At 44.2% G+C, this 18,564-nt stretch overlaps 1 protein-coding gene across 4 annotated transcripts; it reads left to right on the forward strand.

Moving 5' to 3' along the window:
- Positions 1-424: 424 nt before the first annotated feature.
- Positions 425-7,702, forward strand: DHCR7 (7-dehydrocholesterol reductase). 4 transcript variants are annotated; one of them, XM_027696343.1, is made up of 8 exons: positions 425-551; positions 2,000-2,105; positions 2,975-3,197; positions 3,852-3,942; positions 4,543-4,756; positions 5,198-5,402; positions 6,242-6,373; positions 6,995-7,702. In XM_027696343.1, exons 2-8 carry the CDS (start codon positions 2,008-2,010, stop codon positions 7,457-7,459), a joined length of 1,428 nt encoding a protein of 475 aa, XP_027552144.1. In that variant the 5' UTR covers positions 425-551; positions 2,000-2,007; the 3' UTR covers positions 7,460-7,702. The 4 variants fall into 4 exon arrangements, with proteins under 4 accessions (XP_027552144.1, XP_027552146.1, XP_027552145.1 ...); XM_027696345.1 differs by having other exon boundaries at positions 2,003-2,105; XM_027696344.1 differs by lacking the exon at positions 425-551 and adding an exon at positions 587-668.
- Positions 7,703-18,564: the final 10,862 nt, after the last annotated feature.

The raw sequence follows: 18,564 nt of genomic DNA on the forward strand, positions 1-18,564 counted from the left end.
GACCAGTGACAGGACCCCAGGGAACGGCCTGAAGTTGTGTCAGGGGAGGTTTAGGCTGGATATTAGCAAAAGATTCTTCCCCCAGAGGGCACTGAACAGGCTGCTCCGGATGCTGTCGCGGGCGCAGCCACGAATTAACTGCCCGTTCTCCGCGAAGGCACCTCCGCCCCCTCAAGGATTCCCGGGAATCCCTTCCCAGGCCCCACCCAACGCCCCCCGCGCGGGGCTCGAGGCGCCGAATCCTCCCCGCGCGCTCCTCGCCCCATGGGTTGAGCGAGCGCAGCCAATGGGAGGACGCGGAGTGGGCGGGGCGAGGCGGGGATTGGTCGGGGCGGTGGGGCGGGGGCGGGGCCGAGAGGCGAGGCCGGCACCGGCCGAGGGTGCGTGGGTCAGTTGCAGGTTGGAGCGGACGGCGGTGCACGGGGGCGGGAGCGCTGCCGCTGAGCGACCCCCGGCCAGCAGCTCTCGGTTCACGGTCCCGGCGAGCGGCCCCTGGTGCGTGATCCCGAGTGAGGGATCCCCGGTGCGCGGCCCCCGGTCAGTGGCCGCTGGTGAGTGACCCCCCCAGAGAGCGACCTGCGGTGAGCGACCCCCGGTAGGTGACCCCTCGGTGAGGGTCCCCCCGGGTGAGCGACCCCCGGTGAGGGACCTCCGGTGAGGGACCCCTGGTAAGTGACCCCTGGTGAGGGACCCCCGGTGCGCGGCCCCCGCGGGGTGTCGGGCCGGGGATGGGCGCGTTCCTTCCCCATCGAGAGCCGAGCGGGGCCGTGGCGGGAGCTGTTAGTTACAACCATTTCAGAGTTTCCAATAAAAACTCGCCATTCTTGAAGTGCAAAGCCTGAAAAATGAAACAGGTGTACAGTAGGGATTCTTGTTGCCAGCACTGATATGGACATAAGTTATTAGAGAGTGTAGCAAAGCTAGCAACAGAAATAACCTTTGGCTCTATAGCACCGCTGTGCATTAATTGGTTATGGCAACAAAGTTTTGCTTTTAAACCCATCTGCTAAGGAAACCTTTCCAGAAATGTGAGATTATAATGCTACTTTTCTTAAGAAGTTGTGAGGCCTTAATACAGTGTACACAGATGAGATGCTGAAATAGGAGAGAGTCCAGTTCCTGATGATCAGTGGAGATGAGGAATCAGGTATGCTGAGCAGGCTTCGAGCTTTGTGATTTTTACAAGTCTGTAAGTTTTTCCTAGGTGGACTATTTCAAATCTGTTTTAGGAAGAAACACTATTTTCTGTTTTATCCACTTTCCATACTGCAATTTATCCCTAAAATTCAACCTGTAGTTTCAAAAGATAAAAATCCTTAGACTAAATCTTTTGGCCTCAGTAGCCAATTGCAACTTGCCCAGGGAAGTTCAGAAACAGCACCACCATTCATTAAATACACTGTTCTGTACCAGAGATCCTACAGAGATTCAGCTCCAGTGCTAAACCCCATAGAGTGTCAACTGCCATAATAGCTGATTTTTGGCTTTGGTGAGATTATCTCCTGTTTTCTTTGGTGTAGCTGGCACAACTGGAGCAAGGGATCTGGGCAAAAGTACATCCTTACCAGGGTCCAGTATAGATAATGTTACAATTAATGATACAGATAATATTAGCCATTTCTCTAATTAAGGAAGGCAATTAGATACAGAAATTTATTTTCAGAGGTTTAAAGAATGTGAGGAAACATTTTTCTTTCCTTTTGCATTTCACATGTAAATAATATGCCATATATAATATTATATATCTTAAAAGAAATTTCCAGTTAGCAAGAAGTTTAATGGATTAGTTCGACATCAGTGTTTTGATTATGTTTTGCTGAATGTAAGTTCGTAAGGAATTGTTAAGGATTTTTTCCTTCCTTCCCTACACCCCCAAATTTCATGTAATCAGAAGGCTATAGAAGAGTTTTTAATAACTGTTATTTGTGTTTCTCTTGTGAAGCCATAGGCATTACTGAGAACCAGCTGGAGTAATGCAATAAATTATTTTCTTTCCTAGGAGACATCATGGCAGCCCATCAGGAGAAAAAACTTGCTCAAGAAAGAAAACACAAACCCACCCAAAATGATAATCAAACCTCTCAAGTGCAGTGGGGAAGAGCATGGTGAGAGAAGCTGATGACTCTAATTAGTCCTTGTATTTCCAAGTGCTTCATACTTAACTCCTAAAGTTGCACCATTCCTGTTAGTAACAGACTGTTGTAGTGCCCTGCTCTTGAAGGCTCATGGATATTTTCCTGTAGCAACAGATGCCAGAGTCCTTCAAGATTTTTAAGGCAGAGAGCTTGCCAGATGGCTTAGGCTAAAACACAGTCCTCCTTGCAAAAAAGGAAAGTGAATCGTAAAAATTGGTAAAATTTGCAGTTCCTTCAAGAACCAAAATATTTCCTGAGCTTTGGAAAGCAGGCATCCCGGCATCTGTGTATTTCCAGCTGACAACTCCTGTTGTAGCAGGATTTATGGCTGATGAGCCTGTTCTCCCAGAGCTGGGCAGGTGTTGGTGGAGTGTTGTCTTGCAGCTGGAAACAGCCATGGCTGTCTGTGGCTTTCCAGACAGCGTGTGGGACAGGGAGTTCAACTCCTGGCCATCCAAGGTCCGTCTTTTCTGTCTTCCCAAGCTTTTTGTAATGTTCTTGGGGTTCTGTTATCACTTCCAGCTGAATACTCTACCAGCTTTAGCCATGATTGCCATCAAAGCCATGAAGTCTGTAATAATAATCCGCTTTCCCGAGGGGAGATAATGTCTAATGTGTTGCTGTGATCAAGTAGAGTAGTTTTATAACAGTTTGAGGTAAAGTGTGTTCTATGTTCAGTGCTAAATTTTTTATGGCTATTTGACCCACAGAAATGTATGTGCCCTGAAAACATTTTCAGTTTTCATCTGGAAGGGCCACTGAAAAAAAATTGTCTGATATAATTAAACCACTTCTCTACCTGAAAACCAGGGAAAAAACTGCTGTGTTTTGGATTGCAGGGAGGTGGACTGGTTTTCCTTGGCAAGCATCCTTTTCCTGCTCCTGTTTGCCCCACTGATTGTGTATTACTTCATCATGTCCTGTGACCAGTACCAGTGCTCTCTGACTGATCCCCTCAGGGACTTGCTCACAGGGAACAAACATCTGTCTGACATCTGGAACAAGACTCCCACGCTGACCTACAGGGCTGCTGGCATCTATTCCCTTTGGGTGGCTTTCCAGGTACATCACTGAGTTATGAACTGAGGAAGGGTCTGGTTTTTCAAACAGCTCTTGGATGAATCCTTTTACACGAAGGAAAGTGGAATGTAGCCCTGGCATTTACTCTTTGGTGTTTCTCACTTTCCATGGATTTTGGAATCCAAGTGAAGCTTATGGACTGGAAAAAATAAGTGTATGGGGAATATACACAAATAATCTTTGATGAAGATACTATAGAAAAACAATACCCATTTGTTTTAAATTCATACCCAATAAAGCACTGCAGAAGGGCTGATATTTTCTATAAACAGGCAGTAAAAGAAGGCTGTCAAATGAAATATAACTTATATGTGTGAAATATCTTCGAACTTAGCAAACCTATTTTTTTTCCTAATTGGGAAACACTTATAACTCAGATTAATTTCAAAATAAAAGGATGAGGACCTGAATCTAGTTAGCAGTTGTCCTGCCTCCCCACCAAAAAAGGATTAACAACCTGTCAGGAAATACATCTTTAGGGTTCTGTATTAGCTTGGATGTATTACTAGCCTAAAATCACAACTGCTAAATATTGCCATATTTGCTTATCCAATAACTGCAGATTATATTTGGTATATATATAATAGTACTACAAGGGGTTTTGTCTTGTCTGTTAATACAATCTCTCTCTTCTAGGTGGTTTTGTATGTGTTTGTTCCTGATTTCTGCCATAAATTTCTTCCTGGATACGTGGGAGGTGTACAGGAAGGTGCTGTCACCCCTGCTGGTAAGGTCTTCCTTAGAATACACCCACACCATCCAGTCTTTTAAAATTAGAGTATTTCTGTACTTACAGTCTTTAATAGCCCATTTGTGGCTGGAGGAAACATGGATGTCAGTGCCCTCACCTCCCTCATGTGTTCAGTTGAAAGCCAAATAGAAAGCAGCCTGGGTCCTCTTGTAGAATAAATCATAGAATCTCTCTCTCTTACTGTCAGTAAACTATTGATACAGCAGGCAGCACACCAGCAATGGAAAAGTTGATAATTTTGGCACTTAGAATCACCAGTGGACTATTGCTGGTATGTGACGAGGCAGTGGTACCTGCTGGAGCTACGTTAGCCCAAGAGACTGGAACCAAATGGGTGATGTGAAGTAAATGTTAGAAAGGGTCACTTGTTAGTTCTGTTAGTTTTGGGGGAAATTCTAGATTCAGTTTTGTGAGGAGAAAACTCAGCCTAACAAAGCCTGATGGTTACAGCAGAGCCTAAGGTAACCTTCAGAAAAGTGAGGTCGTGTCATGAGCACTTGCTTGAGCTTCTATACATAATAAAAAGCTGTATTAATGTAGTGTTGCTAAAGAGTTCATTTTTTCTTTGTATTTTAGGTGTAGTGAATAAATATGAAATCAATGGACTTCAGGCCTGGATCATTACCCATGTGCTTTGGTTTGCAAATGCCTATTACTTCCACTTCTTCTCCCCTACCATCATTTTTGACAACTGGATTCCTCTGCTGTGGTGTGCCAATATCCTGGGATATGCAGTTTCCACGTTTGCCATGATTAAAGGCTACTTCTTCCCTACCAATGCCAAAGACTGGTATGTGACTTTGAGTAATGAGAGAATGCTAGTTATTAAACAGTTAAATGAAAATTGGGCTTATAAATTGAATGACTGGCACAAATAATATATAAGCTAATATTTGACTGTGGTTCTTTGCTTCATTGGCACCATCCTCCGTGTTTCACACATGTGACAGCAGCATTAGTGTCACAGATACCTCCATCCTATAAGTAAAGTTATAGTTAGACTGTTCAAAAGCGTTACAAAGAGTAAAGTAGGACACTTCTGAAATTCTAAAATTTATCTCTATTAATGTAATGCTTCGGTTGGGTCAGTTTGTGTTGTCTTGCACCACCTTATGTTGGTTTATGATTTTTATTATCACTACATCACATTAATCTGAAATGTGTAGTCACAATAGTAATTGACTGTACTTGTGTATAACTGTGTACTTTTCTATTTTTTTGTGCTTTCCAGCAAATTCACTGGCAACTTCTTTTACGACTACATGATGGGCATTGAATTTAACCCTCGAATAGGAAAGTGGTTTGATTTCAAGCTCTTCTTCAATGGGCGCCCTGGGATTGTAGCCTGGACTCTAATTAACCTTTCCTATGCTGCCAAACAACAGGAGCTGTATGGCCAAGTGACAAACTCCATGATCCTTGTCAATGTCCTTCAGGTAAATGCAAAGGAGGAAATTAAGAAACCAGTTTGGAAATGAACTCAAAGTAGGGAAAAACCTCCTTCCATGGAAATTAAACTTAGACAGGAAATTTAATTGGCCTAAACAAGCTCATTCAGTGATGACATAGTGGGACTTCGTTGGACACTTGTGTTCCTTCAGAGTGCTACCAGTGCCTTGGTCATGTCTACACCAGATTTCAGTGGAAACTTCAGTGGAAACTTTTCTGAGCCTCTGTTCTGGACACAGGCATAGCCTGATCTTGAATCCAAATTAAACAGAGGCAAATTCTGTGGCTTTAGATGGAGCAAGACTGGGTGGGTTTTTTCTGAGGGCAGCGCTACACCTGACTTTGTGTGTGTGTGAGAGACAGGCAGAACTATAAATGCCTGCACACCTCCAAACAGTCCGTGTGGTGCTGTGCTTTCACCTGAAGAGACCCCAAGGTAATAAATACAGGGCACAGTTTGGATTTACTCATTGATTTGTGTAAATGAAAGCCTGTCCAATGGAAGCTCTATCCCCCTCTGTGTAACCATATGGCTCTAAGCTGAAGAGTGGTCAGGGTGGTCAGTTGTGAGTTCACTTCTGAAGTGCGTCCTTACGTAGTACACTTGCCTTAGTCATCATATTTTTGTCTACATAGATGTTGTGTATCCAGATAGATTGCATTGGTGTGATATGTTCCTCTTATTACCCTGTTTTTCAAGTGTTAGCAAGGAATTCACAAGTGAATTTGAGATCATATCCCAAGACAGCAGAGATTAGGCTGATGCTGTTGAACAGGGTAAGTGGTGACTGTGCTCTGTTATTAATGGGAAATTGTTCTGTTGCAGGGTATTTATGTTGTGGACTTCTTTTGGAATGAAGCCTGGTATTTGAAAACTATTGATATCTGCCATGATCATTTTGGATGGTATTTGGGCTGGGGAGACTGTGTTTGGCTGCCTTACCTCTATACTCTGCAGGTAAAAATGTGTACAATCCATACTTGGGCTGAAAGGAAAGAACCTTTCCAGAAACATTCCGCCCAGCAGCATAATTTGTACCTTAAATAATTACTAGACAGTTTGAGTGTTGAGAATCCATTACAACATTCCTTGTAACAATTCGCTTGCAGGAAGGTTTACTGTCCATGCACAGAATTGACATATTTTCCTTCTTTTGGGCCTTTTTCTGTCACTGTCTATTTTGTCTGCGTATTTTTCTAAATCCTTTGTTTCTTTTTGTACTGCTGCATGTTGAGGGTCTTGTGGTTGGTGGTGGTTGGTTTGGCTTTTGTTGTTTGTTTTTTTCCCTTCTCTCCTGCTTTGCTTGCATCCTGGCAACTTCTCTCTTCTTGTTTCACGAAAAAGTGCAATTTAGGAGAGAGAAAGAGAGAAGGCAAATGCAGGATGCAGAGTTTTGTGCAAGTTTTCCACAGTTGTAGTGGTGGGAGCGGGTTTTTCCATCCTTTCTTCTTGTCTGTTGTGGGTCACTGTAGTCAAGTAACTGGTCTGGCATCCTGAGCACATATTGCAAGTTTTGTTTGTATTTTGGTTTTTGTATAGTTGTATTTTGTTTGCAACTGTTGTTTCTGTGCTCCCCAGGGTTTGTATTTGGTTTACCACCCCGTCCAGCTGGGCACAGCCAACGCCGTGGGGGTGTTGATGTTGGGCTTGATTGGCTACTACATCTTCCGAGCCACCAACCACCAGAAGGACCTTTTCCGTCGGACAGATGGGAACTGCAGGATCTGGGGGAAGAAACCCGAGTACATCGAGTGCTCCTACATGTCTGTGGATGGCACCAAGTACTACAGCAAGTTGATGACCTCGGGATTTTGGGGGTGGGCTCGTCACTTCAACTACACAGGAGACCTGCTGGGCTCGCTGGCCTATTGCCTGGCCTGTGGGTTTGCACACATCTTGCCTTACTTCTACATCATTTATATGACCATTCTGCTCATCCACCGCTGCATCAGGGACGAGCACCGTTGTTCCAGCAAATATGGGAAGGACTGGACACGCTACACCGCTGCGGTGCCCTACCGGCTCATCCCTGGGGTGTTTTAAGGCTGACACAGAATCCAGGGAAAAGAAAGAAGAAAGGGTTTTTGTTTTTTGGTTTTTTTTTTTTTTGAGGTGAATGAGTTTGTTCACACAGGTAAACTAACACCAAGGTTTTGTGAAGGACATTCTGTGCTGTTCTGAAGGAGAAAATGCTGCTGGACAATAATCCTTGCTCTACTGAAGGAACTTACAGGCAATGCTGTGCTTAAAGTAAATGAAATGAGGCACTGAAATGCCCCGCTTTTTAGAAAACTCTTCTACCTGGAATTCCCTCCTGTACCTCCCCAGCTCCCAAATTACCTTGGAGATGAAAAGTTGCATGTATTGAGAGTCCTGAAATCCCCCAGAGCTGGGAGGTGGCCTTACCTTTCCCAGTAGCAGAGTTCTGGAATCAGTTTCCAGTGATTTAGGAGAGGAGGAAGGCAGTTCTGTGATGTCTTTATGAAAGAAGCTGTCTGCTGCAGTTGCTTGTGACAGTCAGAACCTACAGTCAGTAACGAGCCCAAAGGAGGATTTATTGTTTGTTGCTTTTCAGAGAAATACCGAACTGGAGAAGTTGATGTTAAATCATGGTTAGAATCTAAAGGAAATGTTTGTGAAAGCTGGTATAAATTAGTCTAGCTCAAAAGTGACATTTCTCAGCCCCTGAGAATATGGTCTGTGACCAACTGAGTATTATTTTGATGCTGAAACCAAATCTTGCTTTGTGCAGATGCTGAGCTCTGCTGGTTTGGGCTGGGGTAGAGTTAAATTTCTCATAGTAGCTGGTATAGGGCTGGTTTTGGCTTTGTACTGAGACTGTTGATCATGCAGAGATGTTCTCCTGATTGCTGAGCAGTATTTACAGTGTCAGGGCCTCTTCTGCATCTCACCCACCGGGGATGTGGGCTGGGAGTGCACAAGGAGTTGGGAGGGGACACAGGTGGGACAGCCCTGTGGCATCATGCTCAGGCAAGAAAGAAGGGGGATTGTTCAGAGTGGTGTTATTTGTCTTCCCAAGTCACTGTTACATGTGATGGAACCCTGTTTTCTTGGAGGTGGCTGAACACCTGCCTGCAGATGGGAAGTGGGGAATGGATTCCTTGTTTTGTTTGTGTGCACAGCTTTTCCTTTACCTATTAAACTGTGTTTATCTCAACCCCTGAGTTTTCTCACTTCTCTGATTCCCTCCCCCATCCCACTGCAGGGCAGCGAGAGGGTGGCTGTGTGGGGCTGAGTTGCCAGCTGAGGTTAAAGCATGACAGTCCTTTTTGGTGCCTAGTGTGGGGCTGGAAGGGTTTGAGAGAACAACAGGTTGGAATGGAATGTGCTAAACTGAATTTGTAGCTGTTAGTGCTGTTTAGCTGTTCACTGACAGGCTCCTGTGCTGGCCAAGGGCTCACTGGTTGTTAGTTATTAGTGCTCGTTAGTGGCTTAATTTGGGCTTTGCTGGTTCTCATCTTACTGTGCTATGCCTGGGGACACTCTGGTGACAGCAGTGGTGACACACCTGGGCTGGCAGGTGGCCAGGCATTGCTGCTGTTTCTGTGCTGCTGCTGTGCAGGACAGTCTGGAACTCCAATGTGAACTCCAGCCAAAGGAACTGTGACCTGTGGATGAGTGCATATGGGAGCAGGACACCCTGAAGCATCAGTGGCTGTGGATAAGCCCAAGGACAAGCCCGAAGGATCTGTGGTTGTGGATAAGTCCATGGTGCAGCAGGTACACCTTGAAGCATCAGCGCCTGTGCACGGGGTCATGCTGGAGCACCTCAGAGCACGTGGCCGTGGAAAATCCCATGACAGGGCAGGAACTGCAGCCGTGGGTAAGGCCATGTGGAATTCTGCAGCGTGGTTCAAAAACTTCATTCTGTACAGTTTGTGTAAAATCACGTTTGTAGAAATGGAAGAAATAAATTCTTAGTTTCAAGATAAACCCCAGTGCCCAATCCATGGCTCCCAGGAATTTGCAGCAGTGCCGTAGGAGATGACCTTCCACACGTTGCTGCACAAGATCCTGCAGTGCAAAGGCAGGTGTTCCCAACTCCAGGGCTCTCTCCCAATCCAGGATGGCAGGAGCAGGAATATCTTGGCACCACAGTTACTTCTGACAAGAGACTCCATCCCTCCCAGAGGCTCTGGGAGAGCTGCTGGAGTCAAACACAGGAGCCCCTCTGGACAGGTTTCCCTGCTGCCTGGGAGGGGTGGGGAACAGCAGAGCCCGCTCCTCCCTGAGGATGCACGTGGCCAGGAAAAGCCTGGAATTAAGAATGGGAGCCCAGGCCATTACAGTAAGGCCTTCCCAGGAACAGCTGGTGGCACAGCAGCAAGTGTCCTGGAGCTGCCACTGCCCAATCCATGCTTCCCAGGATGTTTCTGTATAGGAAGAGGCTACGGGTGGTGTGGGACAAGATCTTCCAGTGGCAAAGGCAGCTGTTCCCATCTCCAGGGCGTTCTCTGGAACCAGTCCTGCAGGAGCAAATGAAGCAATATCTGCACAACCAGGTTACTTCTGGCAAGAGACTCCATCCCTCCCAGAGCCTCTGGGAAAGCTGCCAGACTCCAGACAGAGGAATCCCTATGGACAGGTCTCCCTTCTCCCTTGGAGCCACAGGTGTCAGGAGACCCATCTCATCTCAGAGCATGGACCTGGCAAGAAAAAGCCTGGAATAAATGAGCTTGTTGCAGGCTTCCAGAAAAGCATTCCCACAAACCAGTTGCACAGCTGAAAGATGCCTGGAGCCACCGGTGCCCAATCCATGGCTCTCAGGATGCTGCCACATGGGAAGAGCCTCCGTGCAGTGCTGGACAAGGTCCTCCAGCGGCAAAGGCAGCTGTTCCCATCTGCAGGGCACTCTATTTATCCGTGTGTGGAGGAGCAAGAAAGGGAATATCTCCTGCACACCTGCATTACTTCTGACCAGAGCCTTCATCCTGCTCTGAGCATCTGTGACCCCTCTGGACTCCGCCCCTGAGGATGCACGTGGGCAGGAAAAGCCTGGAAGTAAGAATGGTAGCCCAGGCTGTTGCAGTAAGGCATTCCCAGGAGCAGGTGGCAGAGCAGCAACTGAGCTCAAGACTCTGGTGTCAATCCAAGACTTCAAGGAAGCTGCAGCAGTTCTGTATGAGAAGACCATCCATATGTGGCTGGAAGAGATCTTGTGGTGACAAAGTCAGGTGTTCCCATCTCCAGGGTGCTTTCTCCTGCCAACTGTGGACGAGCAGGATAATGACTATCTCACACCTCCACTGCTTCTGGCAAGAGCCTTCATCCTTGCCAGAGCCTCCCTGAGAATTGCCAGAATCCAGACAGAGGAACCCTGTAACCAGGTCTCGATGCTCCCTCACAGGTGCAAGTATCAGCAGCCCCTGCTGGTACCTGATGATGCAAATCAACAGGAGAAGCTTGGAAGTAAATGAGGGAGCCCAAGCAATTCCAGTGAGGTATTCCCAGGAGCAACTGGCACGGCTGAAAGTGTCCTGGAGCTGCTGATGCCCAATCCATTGATCCCAGGAGGCTGCCATGTAAAAAGATCCTGAGCACAATCACTGGACAAAGTCCTTCAGAGGTAAAGACTGCTGTTTCCATTTCCAGGCTGCTCTCCTGATCCAGCTGTGGAGGACCAGGATAAGGAATATCTCCATACCGCCGTTACTTCTGGCCAGAGCCTTCATCCTTGCCTGAGCCTCCCTGAGAATTGCCCAACTCCAAACTGTATTTATCTGGATTGTCCAGATAAAGATTTACAAATATAAAATAAGATTCTTGGTTTCCAGTAGCTACAAGCTGTAATCACACACAAGACATTTGTCATTTTTCTTTTTGCAAAAAGCATGGATGACTTTTCCCTTTTATATTTTTCCCTTCTGAATGCATCTCTTTCCTTTTTCCACTTCCTCTATTCAGAAGACCTTTCCTATGGTTTATTCCTCTAGGGAATCAGTATAGAGATGTACCTGATGCAACACATACTTATTAGATTTTTTTGGTTTTGATTTATACTATGTTAAGATGATGAAACATGTATTTTACATTACCTTGAACTGCAAATTTGTTACATAATTAAGGAAAAATATATTAAATATATAAAAAAAGGTTTGAATAGCATAATTAAAAAAAAAAGTTTTCTTACCTGTCCAGTTACCATAAAGTATGTCTGAATCTGTCATCTAAACAAAAAAAACCCTCTTTTTTTTCCCCTTTTGATTTGACACACTTAGACATTGTTTCCTGTATCAAATGAAGCAAAAAAAATACATTATTACAGTTTTATTATTTCCTAAATGCATTAAGTGTGCTGTAGACCACCCCTGAATTGTGTCAGCATTCCTGCAGGCTGGATCAACTCGACTATAGCTTTGCATCAGGGGTTAGAAATCATTAACCATCCTCATGCTGAGAGGTGGAGCCCTGAGCCCAGAAATGCCACCTAGTGACAGAGGCTTTCCATGTGTGGAGGCATCTTCCCTCTCTAGGGCTATTCCCAGTTCCCCTCTCCCCGCTCCCTTCCATCTGTAAATGGAACACTGACAATCCAGAATGGTTATACACTAGAACACTGGGATGTATTTTTTCTTTAGGTAGATCTATGGCAACCTGGGCATTTGTCACTTTTCTTCCTACAATAATCCAACCAAACTAATTTGTCACTGCTCCAAGTAATTACCAGCAGCTTTTGCTGTATTTTCCCATTATATCTCTTATTTATATAATCCAAGTTAAATAAGTACAATTTTAAAACATTGGCACTCCTATATTTGAAACTCCCAGCATAGCACAGGGATTTGAGAGGTGAACTTCAAACTTGATCAGTGATCTTGGCAGCATGGGGCCAATAATATGAAATATCAGGACAAAAGTTCGTCCAATACACACACCCAAAAATCCTTCCAAAAATACATATTGCTTTATTTCAATTTTTTTTTTTTTTGTATTCTGGAAGGAACAAATTTTACAGCTCTGCAATACAAACCACAAAGTGTGACCCAGGCAGGAAGGGAAGCAAGCAGGTGGTCGTTCAGATTCCAGCTTTAAAGGGTGACATCAGCTGGACACTGCCTGGAGCACTTACACATTGCTCACGTTAGGATGAAGCTTCCAGAAGAGAGAAAAATTGTTTTCAGGCTTCTCCAAAAAAGAATTTCTTTACACAAACCCCAAATCTGAATGAAATTAGGCCTTCCTTTCCCCTCTATACGTCCAGTACATCTGTATGGCGCAGAGATGGAACAAGGAAGATCTGTCTGCACAGCAGACAAGCCTGAAGGAGCAGAACCTGCCATCCTTACAACAAAGAGGGTGTGAGTTTAGCCCAGCAATGGCCTGGAAACCCTTGTGACTAATTGCTTCCTATCCTGAGTTTGACAATTTAGTCACCAAAGAATTCTCGCTGCAGCAGCCCAGGCTGTCTGCAGGGAAAAGCATTCCTAGCAAGAGTAGCCGTTGGCATCAAAGGAACAGAGACGAGCCTTTCCCTGCTCCAATGTCAGACAGAACAGAAAATCCTCTGAGCAACAGCAGGAGTAACAGAAATTGCCTAAAAGAAGGATTTGAACACATAATGCACTTGCTAATCACAACGCTGCCCTTCCCCTTCAAATCTCCCCAATGTTATTTGTAAAGTGAAGATATTTTTGTTGGTCTTGAAGGGACAGTTTCTTCCACTAATCACCCAGGATGTATCAGGGAACAGAAGGGACTACACTGTGCCGTGCAAGGCTACCATGATTTAGAGTCCAGGTTACCTTGCAAGATTTAAATAACCTTGGCACGATCAGCAAACGCTCAGTGCAATTTCCAAGGCTACGTAAGAAAATGATGCAAGTATGGGGTCTTCAGGGGAGCTGGGAAAATAAAACATGCAATTATTCCAGCAAAGCCAAAGGCAACCTGAAGCAATTCAAGGACTGAAGGAGTCCAAGAGCCCTAGAAGCCCCCCCCTCAGCTTTCCCTTCCTCTGAATTGACTTCCTCCAAATCAAGCACCTCAGAAGCACTGCCCCTTGGAGAGCTGGAAAGCTGTTGGGCTGTGTCTTTTCACTAAAGGCGTCTCTATACATGTGTGTATCCAGCTCTGACACAGAGCCAAGCTACAAGATACATTTGTTTTCTAGGTTTGGAGAGCCCCTTTTTCTCCTGCCTAAACCATCCTTTCCAGGAACACTGCAGCAAAACCAAAACACAGCCTTAGCAACACACCTCATTCAAATCTGCCATGAAGATCAGTGCATTCAGCAGCTCCTAAAGTAATTTACAGTTTTCTACTTACTATAAAAACTAACAACATATCTGTGTGTAACAGTTAATACTATGATCCCTCTTTCTTTTTATTTGTTTCACCTTGGAAAACAGAATTCCAAGGAGCTCTTGAACTGTACTTTTTGAAGAGGGACTGGGGTTTACCGGCTGTGAGGACAGAGGCAGCAAACAGATCCTGCAAAAGGTGACTTGCGCTTTCCTTCCCAGCTCTTCGGACTGTCCCGTTCTGTCTCCTGGGGAGCGTGCTTGTAAACCCAAAAGTTTCCAGCTCTAGTTTGCACGGAGACATGTGCCGGGAGAACAACTGCAACTGTTGCACGGTCTTTACTGCCGTCTAGCGTCCTTTTTTTACAGTTACAGTCCTTTTGATGGCTTTTTAAACACTGATGTTCCCAGTCTATGTTACTGCTGTATCGTCCAGCTTCAAATGACTTGTTTTACAGCCTTGAATGTCGGATGCTGATTACTCCTGATGAGCTTACAAACTATGTCTCTTATCTTAGGTTCATAGGATTCTCAGGCAAGTTTCTCAAGCAAGCAAATATATTTAACAATATTAATCCTGGCAAGTTTTTTTTCAAGCAAGTTAAGCAGAAACACTTGACAGTATTCTGTCTCTCTTGCAGTGTGCCTGTAAACCGAAAAGTTTCCAGCTCCAGCTGGCACAGAAAAATGTGCCAGGAGAAATCTTGCTCAGAGTCCTGCTCTGCGCATTCCTTCTCTAGCTCCACCATAACGATGTGCCCCTGAGCACTTCACTGACTTGATGTTTTATTCTCATTAAATAAAGCAGTGTCTGGCTCTCAAATCAAAATGATGGAGGGACACTTATACTTTTGAAATAAATTTATTGGTGGAAGGTCACCTGAGACCTTAGCTTTAGTTTAGGTGGTAATGCTACTTTCAATGTGATTGGCATGCAAAGTTGATGAATTAATTCTCACCCACTCCCCAAATGAAGCTGTCTGGGTAAGCATTTAATTTGTGCCTCTTTCTTATAAAAACAGAGATTTGAAAAACACAAAGATAAAAATGCTATCTCACAAGACATCCACTAATTCCTATTTTTTATTGGGATGCCAATCTGAATTATTTCCTGCCCCTGCCACGTGCAGCCCTAAACTCATAATATGCATTTTATGAAAAAGGAATAAATTATGTTTATAAACATAAAACTTTAACACTGATCAGAAACTTCTAAGCACCAAGCAGTTTTACATATTGCCAGTATGACACTAATAAAACTCAGCAGCTGTTCTACATATTTAGTAGTATATTATCAATAAAAGTGAAACAAACGTGACTGCAATTATTTAAGGAAACAAGGTGAAAAGTGGAGGATAATCAACCAACAAGTCAAAGGATGGGTTGTTTTGGATTTGGGGGGTGTGTGTTTTTGTCTGTTTTTGGGGGGTTTGTTTGTTTTTTGTTGTTGTTGTTTTGTTAGTCTGTTTTTAATAGAATGAAGAAATTATGCTGTTGCTTCCTACATAGGACTCATAACTGCTAAGAATTCATGCTGCACTAGGAGAGTGTGCTTGTAGCCTGAAAACATACGCTTGTTTAGATGAATATCACTCTTTTCCACCTGCTGTTTCAACCAGTCCTGCAATTAAACATCCCAGGCCACCTGCCTGGGATGATACTCAGTTCTAATTCACTATAAACAGCATTTCCTATGCCAAAAGCATTTCGTGCTGTTTATCTGGGAATACGCTTGCAACACTTAATAAATGTTAAATACACTCTTCTAGACCCTGTTGCTGCATATAAAGCACAGCTGCCCATCATAAGATAGTAGCTGAGGTGTTTTTAGATGTAATATCTTGGTTGGCAGGCATTAGCAGAGAACAGCAGTGACATTTATGCCGCAATCATTACTGAAAATCCACACAATTTTTCAAGATAACATAGAATGAGGCAGAGTTATTTTAAAGAAGAAATCAAACAGAAAACATTCATTCAGCTAACACAAACGAAAACCACCACTTCCTAGTCTTGAAAGATAACGAATGTAAAAGGTCATTCACACACAAACCTGGAGAATAAGGCAAATAAATATTTCTGCATGACATCTATAGAGTACCTTGCTTCAAAACATAACTTTGTTAAACATAATTACACACCTGCAAGGCTAGAGCATGCTCTGCCTTTCATGTTATTCAGATTTCACTATCTTTGCAATTACAATCACCAGTTTAAAAACGTCTGTGTTTCAGAAAGTTATTGCAGCACAGCCTGCACTCATGTATCAGACCCCCTCACCAGAGACACCACAGAGACTGTGGTGTCATTTTAATAACATTTCCACACCTACATCTGGGAACAAGCTCTGAAGCAATTAACACAGAACACTCCAGACTGTATTGTAGCTCTTTTTTTTTCCCTCTAGAGATTTTTTAATACCTTCCTACATACTAACTTGAAGGCTTTTTTTCACTAGCTACAAGAACAAGGTGAATGTTTCTTTACAAACTCTGTCTGTCTGCTTGGAGATAAGGGAAATGGCTGAAGGACAAGTCAGCTAAGAGAGACATTGAAAGAGCTGCTGCTTGACCGAGGTCATATTGAACTTCTCAAATTTTTAGGCTTAATAAGGTTTATATATATTAATTTCTACACACAGGGTGGGCTTAGAGCTCATTTTAATGGTCATACAACCTATGGGGATGGCACATATTTGTACATGTTTAGGGGGGTACACGTAGTGGGCAGTTCAGGAAGTCTGTACCTCCCAAGTACCTTAGCCAGTGGGGAAAGGGAGAGCGGGTGGCAAATGGACAGAGAAATTAGTATAAAAAGGACTGCGAAGCCCCAGCAAGTTAAGAAAGACCCCGCTGGGTTATTGCCTCAGAGAACTTTCTCCCTTTATTCGAATAAAGCAAGGACTCCCCTGTCTTCTTTGTGGACACTGACCTCTAGCGACGTGACTTTCCCTTACGCTAAGAAAGAGGAAGACAGAAAGAGAAGTCCCTCCCTCCCTTCGTCCACTTCTAAGAAAAGCAATTTACTCACTACAAGGTTTTCCTGAAACAAATTAACTCACATATCAACAGCGAGGCGACCTGAACAGAGAAAAGTAGCAAGAGGACACATCAAACCAAGCACCAGTGACATTAAGGAGGAGAAAGTAAGACAGGCTCTGTGCAATGTGCGGAGGGGAGCTGGTCACAACTGAGCTAACAGAAAGCAGCAAAATCCCCCGGGAAACAGGAGAGCCTCTGCAGTAGCACGCTCTCCATCAGTCCTGTGCGAGGGAAGGCTGAAAACACCAAATTCAGAGAGGCACTTACGGAAGCAGGCACAGAAATACAGACCAGAGGCTCAGGTACCTCCTGTTCCTCAGCTTTCCCAGGCAGGAGGCAACACAGGTGGTGGCACTTTAAATCAGGGTGGCAGCAGCAGAGACCAGCCCCATCGCACTCACCTGGAGGGCACAGCTCCAGGTGACAGTCAACACGTGCTTACCCTGTGTCTGTGCTGATTAGGAGGATGAAAATGGAAAAATATAAGAACTTAAGAAATGCTCCCCAAGTCCATCCAGGCTTGTACTTGGTCCCCAGCAAAGGAGATGGATAATAGTGCAGAGCACATGGATGTGGCCCCTATTCCCGTGTACCTTCAAAGTCCATGCTCACTGCTCATGGGAGGGCATTCCCTGATGTCCCTTTTCAGTGCATCTGAATGGTGATACCTTTCATGATCCTGCCAACACTCCTAACATTGTCAGCAGCCTCCCAGGGCAAGCAGTTACTCAAGTTTGTTGGACATCATGTATTTCCTTTCAAGCCAATTTCAGGAAAATCAGTGCCATATTCACCATCTTCACCATCTCTGGGGCTTTGTGATCTCAGGCATGCCCCTCCAGCCTTCATCTGCTTCCTTCAGAAATAACTTGCTCTAATATGAATAATATTATAATATGTGTTTTCCAGGAGCTGAATTATTTTGTGGTCTGTTTAGCACACAGAGAGCAGTGCTCTGTGGGATAATGCTGATAAGACACTCAGACCTACCCTTGTATTAAGGACCTACATTATGCATTCTATCAACAGCTCTATGCAAAAGCAAGACCTTTACACTAGATTTAAGGATGATTAAGCCATCTTGAGGAATAGTAATAGATAAAAGTGGTGTATCAACATTTAAGTTTGAGCATCATTTAGAGAGAAAAATAATAGGTGTGATATGGAGGAAAGGTCAAGAAGCAGTTTAGGTGTAAGATTTAATGAAAACCCATTCATGTTCCATAGAAAACTGTAAGCTGTATTATTTTCTGCAATTCAAAAATGATATAATTCAGTTGACCTTTTGAAAATCGAGGATTATGAAGTACCATATAAAGCAGCTGAGACCTCCTTTTGAATGTCACACTGAAATCTGCACGTGCTCAGCATGGTCGGAGTACAATTAAAAGTACAGTGGGTGAAATTAAATGCTTTGTCTTGTTAACAGCTGTTTGCATAACGGTCTGCTGAGCCAAAGGCATCTGTTCTGCAGTCCATCATCTACCACTAATACCCACTGTACCAGAAATACAGCCTCCTTTGTATACACAGCTTGTGTGATCCCACATTTTTGTGGCTTGTTCCAGTGTTGCTACGTGACGTACTAAGGGAGGCACACTGAAATTCTGATCACATACACAGGAACAACATGGAGCAAGCACCATCTCTCACTTTTCCATCGGTGGAGTCTAATGTGTCTTTGCATCTAAATAAACTGTTTGCATGATAAGCAGACAACTGTATGAAATTGCTGGCGTGCAGTTGGCTAACAGCCTTCTTCTGTGCTGTTTCAAATGCTGAATCTTCTATTTCATTTTAGAAATGCAACAGACCTGTTAAAAATTCATTTTTATGACTATTCACC

The sequence above is a fragment of the Neopelma chrysocephalum genome, unplaced genomic scaffold (genome assembly GCF_003984885.1).
Source record: "Neopelma chrysocephalum unplaced genomic scaffold, ASM398488v2 Primary Assembly neopelma1_106b, whole genome shotgun sequence".
Classification (NCBI taxonomy): domain Eukaryota; kingdom Metazoa; phylum Chordata; class Aves; order Passeriformes; family Pipridae; genus Neopelma; species Neopelma chrysocephalum.

Coding starts and splice junctions, on each gene's coding strand:
- DHCR7 (XM_027696342.1), top strand. CDS start 1,123: ATGATCAGTGGAGATGAGGAATCAG. Junction 4,757..5,197: donor CCTACCAATGCCAAAGACTG/GTATGTGACTTT, acceptor TGTGCTTTCCAG/CAAATTCACTGGCAACTTCT. Junction 6,374..6,994: donor CTTACCTCTATACTCTGCAG/GTAAAAATGTGT, acceptor TGTGCTCCCCAG/GGTTTGTATTTGGTTTACCA.